Source organism: Glandiceps talaboti, chromosome 14 (assembly GCF_964340395.1).
Source record: "Glandiceps talaboti chromosome 14, keGlaTala1.1, whole genome shotgun sequence".
Lineage (NCBI taxonomy): Eukaryota > Metazoa > Hemichordata > Enteropneusta > Spengelidae > Glandiceps > Glandiceps talaboti.
In genome coordinates, this window is record NC_135562.1 from 5,778,112 (window position 1) to 5,799,222 (window position 21,111).

At 36.1% G+C, this 21,111-nt stretch overlaps 2 protein-coding genes across 2 annotated transcripts; one reads left to right on the forward strand and one right to left on the reverse strand.

Annotated features, from left to right (window-relative positions):
- Window positions 1-10,816: 10,816 nt before the first annotated feature.
- Window positions 10,817-14,561, reverse strand: LOC144445874 (uncharacterized). The gene is made up of 3 exons (XM_078135515.1): window positions 14,549-14,561; window positions 12,072-12,344; window positions 10,817-11,046 (listed from the first exon to the last, which is right to left on the reverse strand). Exons 1-3 carry the CDS (start codon window positions 14,559-14,561, stop codon window positions 10,817-10,819), a joined length of 516 nt encoding a protein of 171 aa, XP_077991641.1.
- An 861-nt stretch (window positions 14,562-15,422) lies between these two features.
- LOC144445932 (uncharacterized) lies at window positions 15,423-19,116 on the forward strand. The gene is made up of 3 exons (XM_078135577.1): window positions 15,423-15,559; window positions 16,373-16,681; window positions 17,615-19,116. Exons 1-3 carry the CDS (start codon window positions 15,553-15,555, stop codon window positions 17,833-17,835), a joined length of 537 nt encoding a protein of 178 aa, XP_077991703.1. The 5' UTR covers window positions 15,423-15,552; the 3' UTR covers window positions 17,836-19,116.
- The last annotated feature ends 1,995 nt before the right edge of the window (window positions 19,117-21,111 follow it).

Here is a 21,111-nt window from a genome sequence, read left to right on the forward strand (position 1 = left end):
TCATCAGAGATGATAACGTTACATCGCAATGTTCATTTGACTTTCACTTCCCATCAGCGAGAGGTAAATGCACGGGATGGTTCCTCAGTAACATAACACATATAGAGATACACTCCCTATATCACGAGTTCCATTTGCATTAGAACTCCACAGCGACTACACTTCATCGCTACAATCCGAAGAAATGGCAGTAAACAACTCTGATCATTTTGTCTATAGACTGGTAAGACCATTTCGTTACTTATTCCTGCTATTGCTACTTGTCAGATATTCAGTTCATGGAATCGACGGTGTTGATGTAATGACAGAATCACGATGCAAGGTATACAACAAGACTTATGTGGATTGCTCCATGAGAAGACTTCATCACATTCCTGACAACTTACCAGAATTCACAACCTATCTGGATGTCTCTTTCAACCAATTTTCAATACTACGAGCAAAGCATTTATCTCGTTTACAAAAACTTTCAGAACTACGTGTAGCACATTCTTACATGACCATGCTTGCTTCAGACTCCCTTCAAGGACTATTTTCTTTGAAGGTGTTGATACTTTTGAATAACCAAATCACAACTATCGATGAGAATGCATTTCGGGATTTACATAACCTGCAAACACTGGACCTCAGTGCAAACAAATTGACAGACTTGCCAGATGGTCTTTTTACAACTCTATCCAAATTGTCGGTTCTTGATCTCGGCAATAATGACATCTGTCACGTCTCATCATCATTTCTTCATGGGGTGTACAACCTACAAGAGCTACATTTGAATTCAAATCACATCAGCACTATTGCGGACGATGCATTCATCCATTTGAAAAGGTTGACTCTGGTGGATTTAGGAAGTAACCGTCTTCAGTGTATCCCTGCCAAAGCATTGACTGTTATACGTAATATTGAAACACTTGCTTTGAACACTCTGGACTTACAGAATGACTGTCCCAAAACATCATTCTCGGAATATCCTTCGCTAAAACGTCTGTCTTTGTCTAGTGCCCAAATCACGGATTCAAATATAGTATTGTATGATTTCTCAAACACAACATTACAAGAGCTAGATCTAGGAGTCAATTTTCTTTCTGCTATACCAGATTCTGTCATCAAGAATGTGAGCGTTGGCAAACTTACACTCGAGCGAAACCCTCTCACATCAAACAGGTTGGAAAAGCTCCTCATAAATATTCAAAACGTAAGCATTACAGCACTTTCATTGTCGAGTTTGAATGGCCTTATGAGCCCTGGTTTTCAGATTATGTCGACAACATTCAAAGGACTTAATGGAACATTACTACAGGAACTAGATGTGTCTTTCAACAATATGACATCACTCCCTGCTGCAGCATTTCAATGGTTGCCTTACCTAACAACATTGGATATCGAGTACTGTCAATTATATAGCCTTCATCCACAAGCGTTTATTGGACTAAGCAATTTACAGTCGCTGTCCCTTACTGGAAACCTCCTGCATAACATTCAGGAAACCCTAGTCGTGACCACTGGTTTAAATTCTCTACACGTTTTACACCTTAACAAAAACAAACTTACAGGGCAGATTCCGAAGCATGCCTTCAGCCACCTTAATTCATTATTAGGTTTGTACTTGAATGGAAATAACATATTTGCTATACAAGCTGACAGTTTCACATACCTTTCAAAATTAAAAATACTTGATCTTTCTTTTAATGACATTGCATATTTGCCCCACAATGCCTTTTTACCTTTGGCTTTGTTAGATGTGCTTCACTTGAAAGGAAATCCCATTCAAAAAACCGATGACAAAGAAACACATCCATTTAATGGGTTACATAATCTGAGAGTACTTAGTCTAGGCATTTTTTCTGTTCCAAAACTGAAAATCTTCCACTTTGAAGATATTTCATTACTTCAGAAGTTTTACATAGGAGGAATTAGAGAAGGAACTTCCATAGATGAGTCTAAGATAGTCAACATGCCAAACCTAGAAATCCTACAAATTGAAAACACCTCTATTCGTGGATGGAATCTATTTGACATCTTAGGTCTTCAACAAGGAAAAATGTTGACAACACTCGAGCTAGAAAATAATGCGTTAGAAGAAATAGACATGACGGATTTGAATATTTTTCCCAATCTAAGGAGAGTTTCCTTTAAGAATAACAAAATTAATAAAGTTAAGGGTATCCCAAAGCCTATGATGTATCTGGAAAACCTTGACCTATCTGATAACCAAATAACAGGACTTGATGTTGATATGATAAATTCACTTCCAGCTCTGAAGTATCTAGATCTCTATCCTAATCCCTTTGATTGTTCATGCAAGGCTCAGCTCCTGAACAAGTGGATCCAGAACGACCATCAAGTAGCTTTGCCTTTAGGGCCTAACTGTTTTCAACCGGAAACCAAGAGAGGGGCGTCCATTTTCAGCCTACATTTTGGTTTGGAATGCAATATCTTGTTTATGAGTCTAGTACCAACAAGCTGTATATTATTTCTAGCAATTGCCACTATATCACTATGTGTGCGTTTCCATTGGCATCTCCGTTACCTGATTTTTCTGATTAAATTGAAATGTGGAGGTTATCAACCCCAAGTGAACGATGATGAGGAAGCACAACCTCTCTTGAAATATGACGCATTTGTTGTCTATAATCAACATGATAGACCGTGGGTCATGCAACAGCTTGTCCCAAATTTGGAGAAAATTGATCCCCCAAATTTCAAACTCTGTATTCATGAACGTGACTTTATCGGTGGTAATGACATTTTTGATAATATTCTTGACAGCATAGAGAATAGCCACAAAACTATGTTGATATTATCACCTCATTTTGCAGAAAGTGAATGGTGTTATTTTGAGATGAGAATGGCTCAAGATCATTTGTTTGCCGAGAGAAGGGATGTTTTACTTCTCGTCTTGCTAGAAAACATTCCCGATGATGTGATGCCTCGTGTCTTGCGTAAAATCTTGCGAACAAAGAGGTACATTGAATGGCCACAAAACGAAATAGGGAGGCGACTTTTCTGGGAGAAATTAAAAGTTGAGGTACGATCAGGGAACAGAGTAAACAGACCAGCTGAAATATAATCTACAGATTGTAGTTTGTACGTCACTTCACAGCCAGGAAATGACGTATTTTGTAGTTTGTACGTCACTTCACAGCCAGGAAATGACGTATGTTGTAGTTTGTACATAACTTCACAGCCAGGAAATGACGTATTTTGTAGTTTGTACGTCACTTCACAGCCAGGAAATGACGTATTTTGTAGTTTGCACGTCACTTCACAGCCAGGAAATGACGTATTTCTAAAACGTTTGATTGTATTCGCGATTCTGACCTCAACCTATGATAATGTTAAAATCGTGCAGTTAATCCTGAATATCAGAATTATCAGATATGAATTTAATTACTGAATTAAATTGTGACGTATCTTTCGTCAGTAGTTTTGAATAATTATATGTATAGTAATTTGATTGGTTAGTTGTTGATCTTACACCATGCTCATATATACTTCAGTTGTTTGACGTGCCACATTTATGATCTTAGCTGACACTAGATATAGCAATATGACCGTATAGTTATACTCTTCGGCATTGTCACATTTGTTAAATATATATATTCGGAAATGTTTACTTGGGATTTTGATAAATGAGCAATGCCTCCTTCCTAATTAATACAACACCAAAATTATATACTTGCTCTAATAAAAGTATGATATGTACTGCCTTGTTCATATGCCTTTATGCCTAGTATATTGAGTCATGGACAAAAAGTAATATTTTTTGTGGTGGTGTCCATTTACAACGTTTGTATCTTTATAACAGTATCTGTTACTGGTATTCTTACAGCTAAAATGGTGTAGGCTTGGCGTTTCACTCATGTGACATAACATTACGTACACACCCTCAGACAGCTTCTAAAGCAAATTAAACAATGGGGATGTAGAAGTAGTCAAGATGAAATGTTGATTATCAGTTAGAAAATAAACAATTGAAGCCGTTAATATCATCAAGTCCATGTGTAATGTTTTCATTAGAAGCCTGTTTTAAAGCTCTGAAAAAGAATAGTAATGCTTATCAGTGTTCAATGTGATTGGGTAAAGGATCCTGCTGTGTTTATTGTGTCTCTGTTGTTGTTAGTCTAGAGTTGAAATGTGTTTAGGTCGTTGTCAAAAACGGAATGTCCCATGTGTGAAACACCAATCCCATATCACTTTAGCTATATTGTTAGAACCACTATTTTTAGTTTTGTTACAATTATATTCTAGACATTAAATATTGAAGACATAAAATATAACATATTAATGGGTGCGTGGATTGTTTGGATGATATATATATATATATATGCCATTCTAAAACCTTGAAGAATGTTTAAACTCATGTCGTTGTAACCAAAAATTTTCTCTTCTGCTTTGTAATTCAAACTAAAGTGATAGTAGTCCACTTCATCAACATTTTCAATAGTTTTTCTGTGGAATGCCAATTATTTTGCACTATATGAAAAGTCAAATTTACCCACCTTTACCCAACCTTTACCCTACCTGTGACCCACCTAACTACCATCTCTGTCAAGGGGTAGTACGAGACGAAGTGACACTTTTGACTGTTTACAGCCCCCAGGCGAGAGATCACCGACGGTAAATTAAGTAAAAGGTGTCACCTCGTCTCATACTCACCACATTCACACATCCTCTGCTAAAGATTTACCCCGGTGAAAAAACATTGTCAAATATGACTTTTCGTATAGTGGTCCTGTTAATATTACGTATATGGAGGAAAAAGAATCAAATGTATAAAAAAAATACAGACCATGGTGAAATCATACACAATGCTCAGAATTAAATTCAAGAAATAATAGTCACCTTGATGTATACGACATGGAACCAACATCATCTCATATACTGTAATACGACACTGTTTCATTTACACAAGATGTGGCTGCAGTATCAAAGCCCGGCTTTAAGAAGTGGCAACAGCTCAGATCATAGCTTAAAGGAGAAACCAACATTGGAAGAGAACTTAACCAGTGTTGTCCCAAATTCAGAACAGGTCGGAAAGGGCACCACACAAAATAATGAGACATTGTTCAACATATTGACATCTTTATTTAAAGAATAAAATTAGTTTAGATATTTAACAAAAGCACAAATATACACTAGAACAAAATCCGGTCCTATGCCACTGATGCTGCTCATAGGGGTTAAACAGCGTTGAGGTCCAGTCCAAAATTCACAAACACATGGGGTCATTAGATATACAGCCTTTGTCTAGCCATTGACGAAAACACAGTTCTTTTCAAAACACCCACACAAAGGTTACTTCCCTTTCATAGTAAACTCTTTGATGCATTTGAACAACATATGATGACGAAACCTCACAAGACTTCTTTTACAGGACAGTGGCGACAATGGAAACACGAAGTAATTCATTGGAGATGATAACGTTACATCGCAATGTTCATTTGACTTTCACTTCCCATCAGCGAGAGGTAAATGCACGGGATGGTTCCTCAGTAACATAACACATATATAGATACACTCCCTATACCACGAGTTCCATTTGCATTAGAACTCCACGGCGACTACACTTCATCGCTACAATCCGAAGAAATGGCAGTAAACAACTCTGATCATTTTGTCTATAGACTGGTAAGACCATTTCGTTACTTATTCCTGCTATTGCTACTTGTCAGACATTCAGTTCATGGAATCGACGGTGTTGATGTAATGACAGAATCACGATGCAAGGTATACAACAAGACTTATGTGGATTGCTCCATGAGAAGACTTCATCACATTCCTGACAACTTACCAGAATTCACAACCTATCTGGATGTCTCGTTCAACCAATTTTCAATACTACGAGCAAAGCATTTATCTCGTCTACACAAACTTTCAGAACTACGTGTAGCATATTCTTACGTGACCATGCTTGCTTCAGACTCCCTTCAAGGACTATTTTCTTTGAAGGTGTTGATACTTTTGAATAACCAAATCACAACTATCGATGAGAATGCATTTCGGGATTTACATAACCTGCAAACACTGGACCTCAGTGCAAACAAATTGACAGACTTGCCAGATGGTCTTTTTACAACTCTATCCAAATTGTCGGTTCTTGATCTCGGCATTAACAACATCTGTCACGTCTCATCACCATTTCTTCATGGGGTGTACAACCTACAAGAGTTACATATGAATTCAAATCACATCAGCACTATTGCAGACGATGCATTCATCCATTTGAACAGGTTGACTCTGGTGGATTTAGGAAGTAACCGCCTTAAGTGTATCCCTGCCAAAGCCTTGGCTGTTATACGTAATATTGAAACACTTGTTTTGAACACTCTGGACTTACAGAATGACTGCCCCAAAACATCATTCTCGGAGTATCCTTCGCTAAAACGTCTGTCTCTGTTTAGTGCCCAAATCACGGATTCAAATATAGTATTGTATGATTTCTCAAACACAACATTACAAGAGCTAGATCTAGGAGCCAATTTTCTTTCTGCTATACCAGATTCTGTCATCAAGAATGTGAGCGTTGGCAAACTTACACTCGAGCGAAACCCTCTCACATCAAACAGGTTGGAAAAGCTCCTCATAAATATTCAAAACGTAAGCATTACAGCACTTTCATTGTCGAGTTTGAATGGCCTTATGAGCCCTGGTTTTCAGATTATGTCGACAACATTCAAAGGACTTAATGGAACATTACTACAGGAACTAGATGTGTCTTTCAACAATATGACATCACTCCCTGCTGCAGCATTTCAATGGTTGCCTTACCTAACAACATTGGATATCGAGTACTGTCAATTATATAGCCTTCATCCACAAGCGTTTATTGGACTAAGCAATTTACAGTCGCTGTCCCTTACTGGAAACCTCCTGCATAACATTCAGGAAACCCTAGTCGTGACCACTGGTTTAAATTCTCTACACGTTTTACACCTTAACAAAAACAAACTTACAGGGCAGATTCCGAAGCATGCCTTCAGCCACCTTAATTCATTATTAGGTTTGTACTTGAATGGAAATAACATATTTGCTATACAAGCTGACAGTTTCACATACCTTTCAAAATTAAAAATACTTGATCTTTCTTTTAATGACATTGCATATTTGCCCCACAATGCCTTTTTACCTTTGGCTTTGTTAGATGTGCTTCACTTGAAAGGAAATCCCATTCAAAAAACCGATGACAAAGAAACACATCCATTTAATGGGTTACATAATCTGAGAGTACTTAGTCTAGGCATTTTTTCTGTTCCAAAACTGAAAATCTTCCACTTTGAAGATATTTCATTACTTCAGAAGTTTTACATAGGAGGAATTAGAGAAGGAACTTCCATAGATGAGTCTGAGATAGCCAACATGCCAAACCTAGAAATCCTACAAATTGAAAACACCTCTATTCGTGGATGGAATCTATTTGACATCTTAGGTCTTCAACAAGGAAAAATGTTGACAACACTCGAGCTAGAAAATAATGCGTTAGAAGAAATAGACATGACGGATTTGAATATTTTTCCCAATCTAAGGAGAGTTTCCTTTAAGAATAACAAAATTAATAAAGTTAAGGGTATCCCAAAGCCTATGATGTATCTGGAAAACCTTGACCTATCTGATAACCAAATAACAGGACTTGATGTTGATATGATAAATTCACTTCCAGCTCTGAAGTATCTAGATCTCTATCCTAATCCCTTTGATTGTTCATGCAAGGCTCAGCCCCTGAACAAGTGGATCCAGAACGACCATCAAGTAGCTTTGCCTTTAGGGCCTAACTGTTTTCAACCGGAAACCAAGAGAGGGGCGTCCATTTTCAGCCTACATTTTGGTTTGGAATGCAATATCTTGTTTATGAGTCTAGTACCAACAAGCTGTATATTATTTCTAGCAATTGTCACCATATCACTATGTGTTCATTTCCATTGGCATCTCCGTTACCTGATTTTTCTGATTAAATTGAAATGTGGAGGTTATCAACCCCAAGTGAACGATGATGATGAGGAAGCACAACCTCTCTTGAAATATGATGCATTTGTTGTCTATAATCAACATGACAGACCGTGGGTCATGCAACAGCTTGTCCCAAATTTGGAGAAAATTGATCCCCCAAATTTCAAACTCTGTATTCATGAACGTGACTTTATCGGTGGTAATGACATTTTTGATAATATTCTTGACAGCATAGAGAATAGCCACAAAACTATGTTGATATTATCACCTCATTTTGCAGAAAGTGAATGGTGTTATTTTGAGATGAGAATGGCTCAAGATCATTTGTTTACCGAAAGAAGGGATGTTTTACTTCTAGTCTTGCTAGAAAACATTCCTGATGATGTGATGCCTCGTGTCTTGCGTAAAATCTTACATTGAATGGCCCCAAAACGAAATGGGGAGGCGACTTTTCTGGGAGAAATTAAAAGTTGAGGTACGATCAGGGAACAGAGTAAACAGACCAGCTGAAATATAATCTACAGATGGTATTTTGTATGTTACGTCACAGGGTTTGATAAATTTCCATGAGTTTATAGGCTAAGGATTATGTACACCATTCATATTTCAGTAAGTATGGTGAGCGAAGGACAAACGGCGCATGCCCATAGTAATCCATTCATAATTGATGGGCTGTTATATTAATATTCATTTGCTTCAGCTGGTTTCAAGATTTCCAATGTCCAACAAGGACTCCACCTCCAGTCGGTCAAACTAAACTCATGTGGGGACGCAACAACATAATCATGTTTATATGAACGCTGTAGGAGGGAGCACAGAAATCTGTGAAGATCGTCAGGGCCTTGACTAGACTGGGATAGTGATGAAGTACATTTTAGTACGGAATACGGTCCCTGTCAGGAACTAGACTAACTATTTATCAGATATGATTTAAATTAATATTGCAGGTTAATTTAATTACAAATAGCATGCCATGTTTGTCATTAACATTTCATAAATATACTTGATTGACAATTCAAGACATCTTACATCATATATGCTCATGCAGTCATGATTCTCTGTCAGGTGTTTGACCTTTCACCTCTATGATCTAAACTTATTACATTTGTAGCGATATGATTTTATAGTAATGTGTCAAATTTACCTTATGTTCGAAATTCATTATAATCTGTTACATGAAAAACATAATCATTTTCTTATTTCATTCAAATGCGAAACAACAATTGCTCTTGTAATTACTTGATGCAAAATATATTGCCTAGTTTCAGATTATGTGCACTTACCTGAGCTTAGGTTTTAGAATTTGTTTAGATGCTGTTACTCGACCCCACCTAGTTTTTCACTACCGATCCTAAACTGTTTTTACGTATTCGAGAAAAAAAATACAATCGCGACAATTGTGTGAAGTCTCGTAAGAAATAGTGGATGCAGAAAATGACATCAACTTAAAATAGACAACATAAAACTGTTTTTCCCAATCTGTAATGGCTGTACATCTAATGGGATGAAAAAAATAACACAGACCATATGGAAAACAAAGGAAAACATAACTACCTGAACTAGACATTCAGATATGAAAAAAATATATATTTAAAAAAAATCTACCTGAGCGTAATCGGAACCAAATAATTGTATTTGTTAAGACTTATTAATTGTAATATAATGAGTATTTACACTATAATCAGTCACAATGTTTTATTTTTATATGTCATTTACCTTTCTTTAATCTATAACCTTTGGAATTCTAGCAATTTTGTTGACATGTTAGAAATATATTCCAGTAGTTAACAATGGCAACAACAACAAAAGAATTTTGTGAAAACGTTTTAATGATAATGGCGACACTTATTAAATTGTTTCAAAAGAAATGTTCTGAAGCGATGAGCTATTTCTGTTCATGACGATGAGCTATTTCTGTTCCTGACTATTTAATAGTTTTAGTAAAGAAAATAATATAATAAAGTCAATGTAGAAATATTAAACTGTGTGTACAATTGTGTCTACATTATTCGATACAACACGGACAGATGACATGCGATATATTGACAATGTTAAACAGCTGTATATCTTTATTGAGATGAGCAAACGTTATGTATTGTATTGTATGTATGTATGTATGTATGTATGTATGTATGTATGTATGTATGCACGTACGTACGTACGTTTGTGCATGTGTATGTATGTATGTATGTATGTATGTATGTATGTATGTATGCACGTATGCACGTACGTACGTACGTACGTACGTTTGTGCATGTGTATGTATGTATGTATGTATGTATGTATGTATGTATGTATGTATGTATGTATGTATGTATGTATGTGTGTGTGTACGTAAGTACGTGTGTGCATGTGTGTGTATGTATGTATGTATGTATGTATGTATGTATGTATGTATGTATGTATGTATGTATGTATGTGTGTGTATGTATGCATGCATGCATGCGTGTGTGTGTATGTATGTATGTATGTATGTATGTGCATGTGTGTGTATGTATGTATGTGTGTGTATGTATGTATGTATGTATGTATGTATGTATGTATGTATGTATGTATGTATGTATGTATGTATGTATGTATGTATGTATGTGTGTGTGTGTGTGTGTGTGTGTGTTTGTTTGTTTGTTTGGCATTAAAAGTCTATGTGTAGACAAACCTAATTTGGATCTTGACATTTATTCATTTAATTGCACACACGTAACATTTTTTGTTGTAGCTTGAAATTCATGGATAATAACAAGTCTTCCCAATTATTATTATCAATAAGATTCACTATATATGCTCATTCACTCTTGTGAATACATGTCCATACTTATATTGCTTGTTTTTACCCCCAAAAATGTATTTTTGAAAGATTTTGGTTTAATGGGTATCATTTCTTGGGCTTGCTATACGACTTTGCCATCATAACAACAAATTCATCGAAACTGATTTGTCCATCTCCATCCTCGTCTGCTTCTCTCATCAACTTGTATACTTCTAAATCTGTACAGTATCCTTTTCTTTTGACCAATGCCAATTTGATCTCGTCAATGGTGATGTATCCGTTACCATCTGCGTCCAATTCAGCAAACTGTGCTTTCAATTCTGATACTTTCGGAACTGGAAATAAGAAAAGTGGCAGTTAGATGAATATGCCATTCCATGATGCCTCTATTTGGATTTTTTTTAAAAACGACCTCATATGCGTGTGGATATCAATTTAAAATCTAACACATTTGAATCAACAACAAATTCAACACGGTGACCCAACAATGAAAAAAAACAATGATACAACATTTTGTTGGGAAAAGGGACTCGGATGAGGTTAATGCCGGAGTTATACCAAGAGACAGAGTGGAATTCGAATGGGGTAAGATGTATGTCTGTTTGATGAAATTGTCTCTTACCTAGCGATGGAAAGTTTGTGATAGTACTGTTGATCATTTAAGTTCAGATGAACTATGTACTGTTTGGTGCAAACCCTACAACCAGATTGACTAATGCATTGATCCTAGGAGCTCACTTCAAGATCAATGATCCTATTCAAGAAATCATGTCTATGAATACCTATACTTGGAATAGACACACATATATATATATATATATATATATATATATATATATATATATATATATATATATATATATATATATATATATATATATACATAAAAGATTACACGATATCTTACATATATCCCGTTCTACAATTTCTAATTGAAGGATTCGTATATCTGTTCTATTAAAATTATTGCGCCTAGCTTAATCTCGCAAACATACCAACTTTTTCAGTGTGTTCATATAATTTGCAAGCCGAACATGGTGTAGATTACGCACAACTGTTCCACATAGCCGCAGAAAAACACGGAAAGCAATATTTCGGAAACACCAGAAGATGCGCGAAAATAGCCACTTTCCTGATGTCACTTTCCGTTGCGCCAGTAAGCTAGGAAGTTCTCTGTTTTCATATTGTTTGTAACTTTTGATTTCTACGTCTAAGTCTGACTTGGTGACTATGGAACTGAGACTGTTATTCGATAGAAAGTAATAGTTTGGCAAAATAATTAGAACATAATTATCCACAAAAGATAATAAATAAACAAATAAATAAATAAATAAATAAATAAATAAATAGTTAAACGGACACTTACACTCTGTTCCGACATCAAACAAGCCGGGTTTCTTCTGCTCTGACTGTTTCCGTAGTTTTTCGATCCAAAACAAAGTGAATTCATTGAAATCAATTTCTCCATTGCCGTCCAAATCTACTTCCCTCATAAATAGGTATACTTCCTGGTCGCTATAATCGATCCCATTTCTCCTCAAGCCTACTTTGAGTTCGTCTATCGTTATGGCGCCATCACCGTTGACATCGAACCTATTAAATATACTCTTGATGTATTTCGGTGATGATTTATCTGTTTCGATTAAATTGTGACATTAAGATTAATAGATGAAAAATTGGGAGACTATCTTGAACATCAGCTCAACATTTTTTTACTTCCTTCAAATTGTTTCTGTTGTTGGTAGCAGTGGAGTAATTAGTAGTAGTAGTTAGCATTTCGATTCAGGAGAGAGTGGGTGTTGTTGGCATGGTAATATACGTGGTGGTTGCATGGTTGCCTTGAAAGAAGACATATGATTGTGGTCGTGATTTCATGAAAATAGTGTTGTTAGTGGTGTTGTTGTTGTTGTTGTTGTTGTTGTTGTTGTTGATGGTACTAGTAGTAGTAGTAGTAGTAGTAGTAGTAGTAGTAGTAGTAGTAGTAGTAGTAGTAGCAGCAGCAGTAGTAGTAGTAGCAGTAGTGAGAGATCGAGTGGTAGTATTGGGTGTGATGTTAGAGGTGGTACTAGTAGTGATGGTAGTGGTGGTTCTAGTGGTGATTATTAGGTATGAAAAATAAAGTGGTGGTGATAGCAGTGGTAATATATGAATGGGGGTGATGTCAGTAGTGATGATGATGATGATGGTAATAATGGTGACGGTGGTATTGTTGGTAGTAGTATGTAGTAACAGCATGACTGTAAAACACCACATACTACCATGGAGTAGTAACAGTATGACTGTAAAACACCACATATTACCACATATGTAGTAACAGTATGACTGTAAAACACCACATATTACCACATACGTAGTAACAGTGAGTATGACTGTAAACCACCACATACTATCATGAGCATGGTAACAGTGTGATTGTAAATCACCACATAAATACAACATTTGTAATAAGTGTGTCTGTAAAAGACCATATAGTACCACATACGTAGTAACAGTATGCTGACTGTAAAATACCACACACTACCGTGAGCATGGTAACAGTATGACTGTATATCACCACACACTACCGTGGTTTAGTAAGAGTATGACTGGTAAATACCAATAGTTATTGGTATTTTTTCGTGCGAATGTTAACTGACGGTAAGAGAATTTATTTACAACACTTATCAGAGTTAAGTTTTATTGACTGCATGTACAGTAGTAATTGACAACACATCATTTTCTGTTGACTAAGCATACAAAGGTTAGTCATTCGTCAAAGTCAGGCATTTATTTAATCATGCTCCATTCTCGCACACCAGAGCTCTTATTTCTTCCACGACACTGCGAAATAACGGCACGTTTAAAAATTAACGGCGCGTTTTGGACGGTGTCATAAAAGAGACTGTGGTTTACAACGACGATAATGACGTCAGCTTAAATTTAAGTTGAGCATCTTCATAAATATCTGCCTGATCCTGATTCAATTGTCCCACAGTGGCCTTGTCCTGATAGAGTTACGAAAGTCATACAGTTGTCAAAATGCTGTTGTCACAATTAACGTCGTGTTGTTATTTGCTTTTGGTACAGATTTCAATGTTTGTGCTTTTGATTAAAAAGTGACGTGTTCTCAGTGACGTGTACATTATTTTGTAGATCTTTACTTCTATCTAATTAATTATATATACCCTCAAATACTTTATCGGTAAAAAATACTTCGGCCGTCTTAGGATGAATAATATAGTGTAACGTTTATAGTAGAAAGGCTGGAATTTCATATTGGTTGCCATTTTCGACTTATCTTCTATAACTTCATGTCCCAACTCCCAATTATAGACGGGGGGTATGGTTCTATACCAATGATCAAAATATACTAAGTCTTGTAAATAAATTCTCTTACCGTCAATTAATGTTCGCATGAAAATGAATCGCCGCTGAGCTTTACGTGCAGCAATACGGATATAAAACTTCAATCTGCCTGGCTATAACAATAGGGCATGTAATTAACCCCACCCCCTCTGACATGTCCGTGCGATTAATACCCTACATGTCAAATTATGGTACAACACAGGGAGATAACATTCGTTTTATCAGAGTACTAATATCATGAGCTCGCTGACCTTGAAAAGTGTGTAAAGTTTGTTTTTTAAATGTTAAAAGCAAAAGGTAGGTATTTTCGCTATCCACCTTTTCAATGACAATGTATTGCTGGCTTGTAGTGTTCTGTTGTCCTATAGGAGCATTGTCCATTTCAAGTTTGCATAGCACGATATACGTGATATGTACATGTAGAGTTGCGACCATACTGTTCTGTACATTTCATTCTCATACAAAGATTACAAACAACACATTTCAACCTACCTTGGCTGGACATGATTCTCGTGTCTTGTGGTGATCTATGTCACAATATCTATAGCAACTAACTGGTATAGTAGTTGTGAAGATAGAGTCGTATTTATTAATGTCCGAGTCTCCTGACAGGCGCCTGTCACCTGTACCACCTGTTGTTGACAGGCGTGAGTTTTACGACCTTAACTTGGCAAGAATTCGTCTCTCAGATAGATGTGCTTCGTGTGGGGGCAATATACACTTTGATAGCGAAAGGTAATGAATGGCCTTAGTAATAAGAAGTGACGGGTCTACTTACGTGGCCAAAGGCCATGTCCTCCTATTTCAAGTGAACTCAGTACAGGATCAACACGATGCCAAGTCCATAAATAAGAGTGACCCTGTTTTTGGTATGTTTCTCGTTACTTTTTAACGGCAACTATGGGTCGGTTGGTCGATTTGAAATTTAAAAAAAGTAAAAAAACAAACAATTTTCATGTTTGACTATTGACCCCCCCCCCACACACACATACATACATACATACATACATACATACATACATACATACATACATACGTACGTACGTACGTACGTACGTACGTACATACATACATACATACATACATACATACATACATACATACATACATACATACATACATACATACATACACACACACATACATACATACATACACACATGTACACACACAAACACTTGACGAAGTCATATATACGAATAGTAACGGGTCAGATATGTGTGTTATGAAGTGCGACCGCTGTGTATGGGGGTCAGTGGTCGATACTCGAATCCCGGATCTCGTACCAGCCACGGAACAATGACTATTTGGCCCTAATGTCACAGTTTTATTGTAGTATACGAAGGTGTGACGCTTCTTCGTACAACATTAACTCCGAGTTGGCGGCGCTACGAGTCGGGTCCACTGCAGTTCATTCACTTGAAGGGACGTGGTCAATTTTTGGTGTTTAAGTGTTACACACCTGGACAAGAAATACATTTGGATATACAAGAAGAATGACAGGTGAGTAAAGTTTGAAAGTAAACTGTAAGCCGACTAAAATCACAAAATATGTCCAACGTATCCACAACCGAGATTTTCAGTTGCTGTGTATAAAGTAAGCGTACGCAGCAATAATCATAGATGTTCACAACAGCCGGGCATGCCAGAAGACGGAAGTTCAAACAAGAAAATTTCAATACAACTGTCACTGCGTTCCTTCAGAAAATGTAAAGCTACACAATTACAGGCTTACTTGTGAACAACATATACTTTTAATGAGTCTCTTTTTAACCTTTTTAATATTGAGGTTGTGTGTGTTTATATGAAATCGTGTAAAACTTCCGGGGTTGATGTGAAAAGTTTGTGTACACAGTGTGAGACTAAAAACCCCCAGCGTTGACTATTTTCAAACCGTTGAGTAGTTGTGGAAATGATTTGACGTTGGTTTGAACAACTAATGCATTTTCTATGATGACGTCACTGGCATATAATTTCATAGGATACAAACCATTATATTTTAGATGTCGTTTACTGGCTTTAGTATTCTGAGGGGAGACGTTACAGACCAAGACAGTGTCACTGTTACAATGAAATCAATTGGTTTTGCCTCTAAAACAAACAACTGAGACAGGAAGAAGTGTTTACGTTCACCTGCAAATTCTCGCATTTTATTAGGTCTAGCGACACTCAGTGTTACTATGACAACGAATCTCGTGTTACAATTACGTGCACGATCGTTGTTTACATGCATGAATGGAGATAGCACCGCTCTGAGACAACTACCGAACTGTGACTTCAGACTGTTATTGTTGTGTTTTGTGTTCTTCCTAACAGACAGGACATCACCGGAATACATTCAGCGACTGTTTGATCGATTTGATATCAACGGTGATGGCGCTATAACGATAGAAGAATTTAAAGCTGGGTTAGATGCAGGAGGCATAGAGTACACAGACCAAGAAATTTACCGTTTTATGAGGAAAGTTGACTTAGATGGAGATGGGGAGATAGATTTTCACGAATTTTCAAAATTTTGGCGGGAAAAAGTACGCAGACACGAAAGGCTGGAACGAGAACGCCAACAACAACAACAACAACAACAACAACAACAACAACAACAATTGTTCTCATCGCAAGGAAAATGTAAGTACTTCCACAGTGTTAAATTTGATGAATTTGAGTACAATGCATGCAAATCAGAAATATATATTTTGCTTTTGAAGTTTTACAGAAATTCTTGAAAGAAAACTTATTGTATTGACAGGTGGGATATTTGAACACAAACGGTGGGTCTACAATGGAAGCAAGTTGAATCCAAACAAATCGTTGTCTTAACGCAATACACAAACGTGCCACCATGCAGACATGAAATCAATGTAGTCCTCGAAACATTGGTGCCAGAATATATCTTCCTTTAATTGTAGAAAGAATTCGAAATTGCGATACTTTATTTTTGAAGTTTTAGTCAAAAGTTGTCACGGAAATTGTTGAAGTATTAAAATGTTAATAGGTGGATGTCTGATCGATCATACACGGAGGCGTGTAGTTTCTTGTTGCTTTCTGCGTGGGTGTATCAAATAGAAGAGTCGGTCAACACTAACCTGAAATGGGTTGTAGTGAGATTTTTGTATATTGAATTGAACTGATTTATTCACCAGGTGTAAACGAATAAAAGTGCGTCACATTTCAAAAAAAATTATCACGGTAAGACAGCTAGTCTGAACTATAGTCGAGTCTATGACCCTGACAAAATAAAATATTCAAGTACAAGACAGTGTGTAACTGTGTAATAAGTAGAAAGAGAAAAAACGAACAGAAATTATATTAACTGTAGTAGTGATAAACAGACTAATTAATATGATATATCAACGAATGCAAAGTACTTACATGTCGAAGATTATGTCAAATTGATACAGGTTAAAGAAATATATACACGTATTCCCTACGAAATGTTTAGGTGAACCTTTAAAGTTGCTTTGAAACTAAGTTATATATGTCTTTTAATATAGTTCGGTAGCGAGTTCCAGTGGCGAGTAACTGCATATTAAATAGTGTGTTTACTTTGTTTTCGAACAGTTCCATCTGTAAAAGAACTTAGACGACAGTTTGCAGAGCTGGATGAAGATGACAATGGCTACATTTCCATATCTGAATTGAAGAGGGCGCTGGTTAGATTGAAAGGTCACTGCACAGACGAGGAAGTGTATTTTTTAATGAGGGAAGCAGATGAAGATGGCGATGGACGGATAACGTTCGACGAATTTATCGTCATGATGGCAAAAGCGTCAGGAAATTGAACAAATGACAAAGTGAAAGAGTGACGTAATTGGAATAAATCACATGACCTATATGAAATAACGTTATAATATATGTTATTTATTTTATGCAATTAACAAGGAAAATTGCTTCGTTTTTCTGGTAGACATCTTTAATTTCTTTCGTTGTGTTAAGTAGTAAACTGCGTGTACGTGTCTTCATGAAAACAGACCCAATCCACTGAAACCATTCACTGTGGAATGTGGGAACTTGTAACTACTAGAGTTGATCAAAAAAAATCAAAATCTCCCGTCAATAACATTACTGACACATTTAAACATATTTTAAAATATTAGCTCTTTCGCTTTTGATTGATGGGTAGACAGACAGACATAAATGCAGAAGATCACGAACGGACGAACGGACTGACAGACAGACACAGATAGACAGAAAGACGATCAGACACAGACTGGCTGACAGACAGACGGATGAATGGACAGACGATCAGACAGACGGACATACACAGACAGACAGACAGACAGACAGACAGACAGACAGGCAGGCAGACAGACAGACAGACGGATGGATGGATGGACAGACGATCAGACGGACAGACAGACAGACATACAGACAGACAGATGGAATTACATATACGCACACAAACACTTACACAAGGCAAAGAGTGTACAAAAGCTCATCTTGCAATTCGTCTTGTGTTATCAAATAATTTTTTTAAATAACAATATATGAAACATCACAAAATCATTACTTGATTTAAAAAAATCTATACACTTACTGTTAATACTTATATAAGGCCTAATAAAAAAATGTTTGGTTCCGACTACCCAACCCCACCTAGTTTTTCACTGCCGACCCTAAATTTGTTTTTATATATTCGAGAAAAAATAAAATAAAATACGAAAATCGTGAGGTCTCGCAAGAAATAGTGGATGCGGAAAATGACATCAACTTAAAAAGGCAATATAAAACTGTTCTTCCAATCTGTAATGGCTGTACATCTGATAGGAAGAAACCAATATAACAGAGACCATATGGAAAACAATGGAAAACCTAACAACTTGAACTAAAATGAAATAAAATAAATCTACCTACCACACCTAGTCTAAAATTGAGCGTAATCGGAACTACACAATTTTTTTTATTAGGCTTAAAGAGTTCAAAACCTACTTGAGGTGATGTTCATATAAATTTTAGGTTGAGATTCTGTCATTTATAGATTTTGTTCAATATTAGTTATAGATTTGTTTATTTATAATTTAGATACACGAATATTTAACGTAGAAATACAATGTATAATGGGAAATGGGTATTTATTTTGAATTTTCAGTTGATAAAAATAACTTTACGATGTTTTCATACTCGATAGCTAGCTTCATCATGAGAAGAAGAAGAAGAGAACACATCAAACAATGTACATTAAAAATGTGTATAAAGTTTTGTTCTTATTGTACATACAGTAAATGAATTTTAAAGCAAACATTTTACACATCGTTCAGGGTTTCTTTTTTGTGAAGCATGAAGTGTGAACTGTGAAGTATGAAGTATGAAGTGTGAAGTATGAAGTATGGAGTGTGAAGTGTGGAGTATGAAGTGTGAAGTGTGAAGTTCGTAGTAATAGGTTTCTGCACCTTCTTCAATTATATTTTCTTCTCGTGGATGTACATGGGTCAGAGAGAGCAAGTTACAACATGTTGATTATTTACAATAAATAAAAATACAATTGTCCGAAATGAATGTTTTTGCTCATATTAATTAATTTACGTTATTAATTTATCCTGATAATTCAAGGGACTTGAAGAGGAGATTATATAAAATGTGTTCCCAAAGTTTTTTCTTCAGATTTATTAAACGTTCATTTAATTTTAAAAGTAAAAATGACATGTTATTATATCACCATAAATCATTGCACCAAGTTAGAAACCAGCTAAAAAAAGAAGAAATTGGAAAAAAAATTGCTTCCGATAACATGACTTCAGAAAACAGGTTTACGAAAGTAGTTTTGTTATTGTACCAAGACAATGAAATGAAAAGTAGACGAATAGAATAGAGACTAAACTGTAAATTCACCTTACAGACTAAAAAGACCTGGTTTTTCTCTGGAATGGGATACTTTGGCAACAAAATATGAACAGAAATAAAAGTAAATCCTCACCACTTTTCCTTTTTGAATGTAAACGTTATGTCGGGACGACAGTTTAAATTGGGATTTTTCTACAGTTGGTTACCGGAAACACATACTTTTTTCTACGTGGCCTAATATAATGTATTTCACCACGATAGTGTTATTGTGTAGGTCAGTTGAGGGTTAACATATCGACGTCGTATAGTGGGTGTTCTCGCCCTCATTTCTAGACAACGCGAAGCAGTAACTAAATACAACTACGACGTTCACCCAACTCAAAAAGCGAAAATAACACCCGTCACCACAACACAAACGTCACTTCGTTCACCATATCCTAAATATATGGAAGGTAGGTTTATTTCAACCAGTATTTTATTAGCGTGTAAAGATTTCGTAATTGAGTTTACTATGTTGTGGCATACATGTACTCAATCCTCAAAAACAGCGATTTGAAACTTGAGTAACAAGAAAATTATTACTGACAGGGCAAACATCGGTGTACAAGTAACCATAGTAACTATGACTATATAAAAATAATATGGTAGTATTTCAATCATTCAAAAACAATCACGTTTTGAGCGATGGCACTTTGATTTATCACTACATACAGAACCAAACAACCAGTATGTATTAATCTTTATCACTTAAACTTGTGTAGTATTTTGTTAGTCAAAGATATGCAGCTATGATGTACATGCACTGAGCTTTAAATCTATGTAATGATATACAATAACGCTCAAAATATCTCATAGCTACAACAGAGAGAAGAAATTAAATACACACAAAAACATCATAAAACAGCTAGAACTTAAAAAAGACATTGAAAAGTACAGACGAGCAAGTTCAAGTAAACTTGCTCGTCTGTACTTATTACAAACATTGACTAGTCCTTAAGTAAAAGGACACCGCGTATGTCCATCACCATGCTTACACAGAACCATTTGTCTTCCAGTAACAACAACAGAATGGTATTGTCTATAATGACAACATTAACATTGATGGGTAGTCAATGTTTTGTTTTTAAATATATATATTTATTTCACTGACAGACCCACACACACACACACACACACGTACACACAAGGTTAATATGTTTATACTTACGTTGCTTACATAATTTATAGCAGGGGCCCTTTCGATAAAGTGTGTGGGGGGGGGGCGTGCAAAACATTAG

Bases quoted from the DNA above. Each gene is read 5' to 3' on its own strand.
- LOC144445874 (XM_078135515.1), bottom strand. The intron at 11,047-12,071 runs GTCCGTTTAACT...TCTTATTTCCAG, and splicing joins TGTCGGAACAGAGTGTAAGT to TTCCGAAAGTATCAGAATTG.
- LOC144445932 (XM_078135577.1), top strand. The intron at 16,682-17,614 runs GTAAGTACTTCC...GTTTTCGAACAG, and splicing joins GTTCTCATCGCAAGGAAAAT to TTCCATCTGTAAAAGAACTT.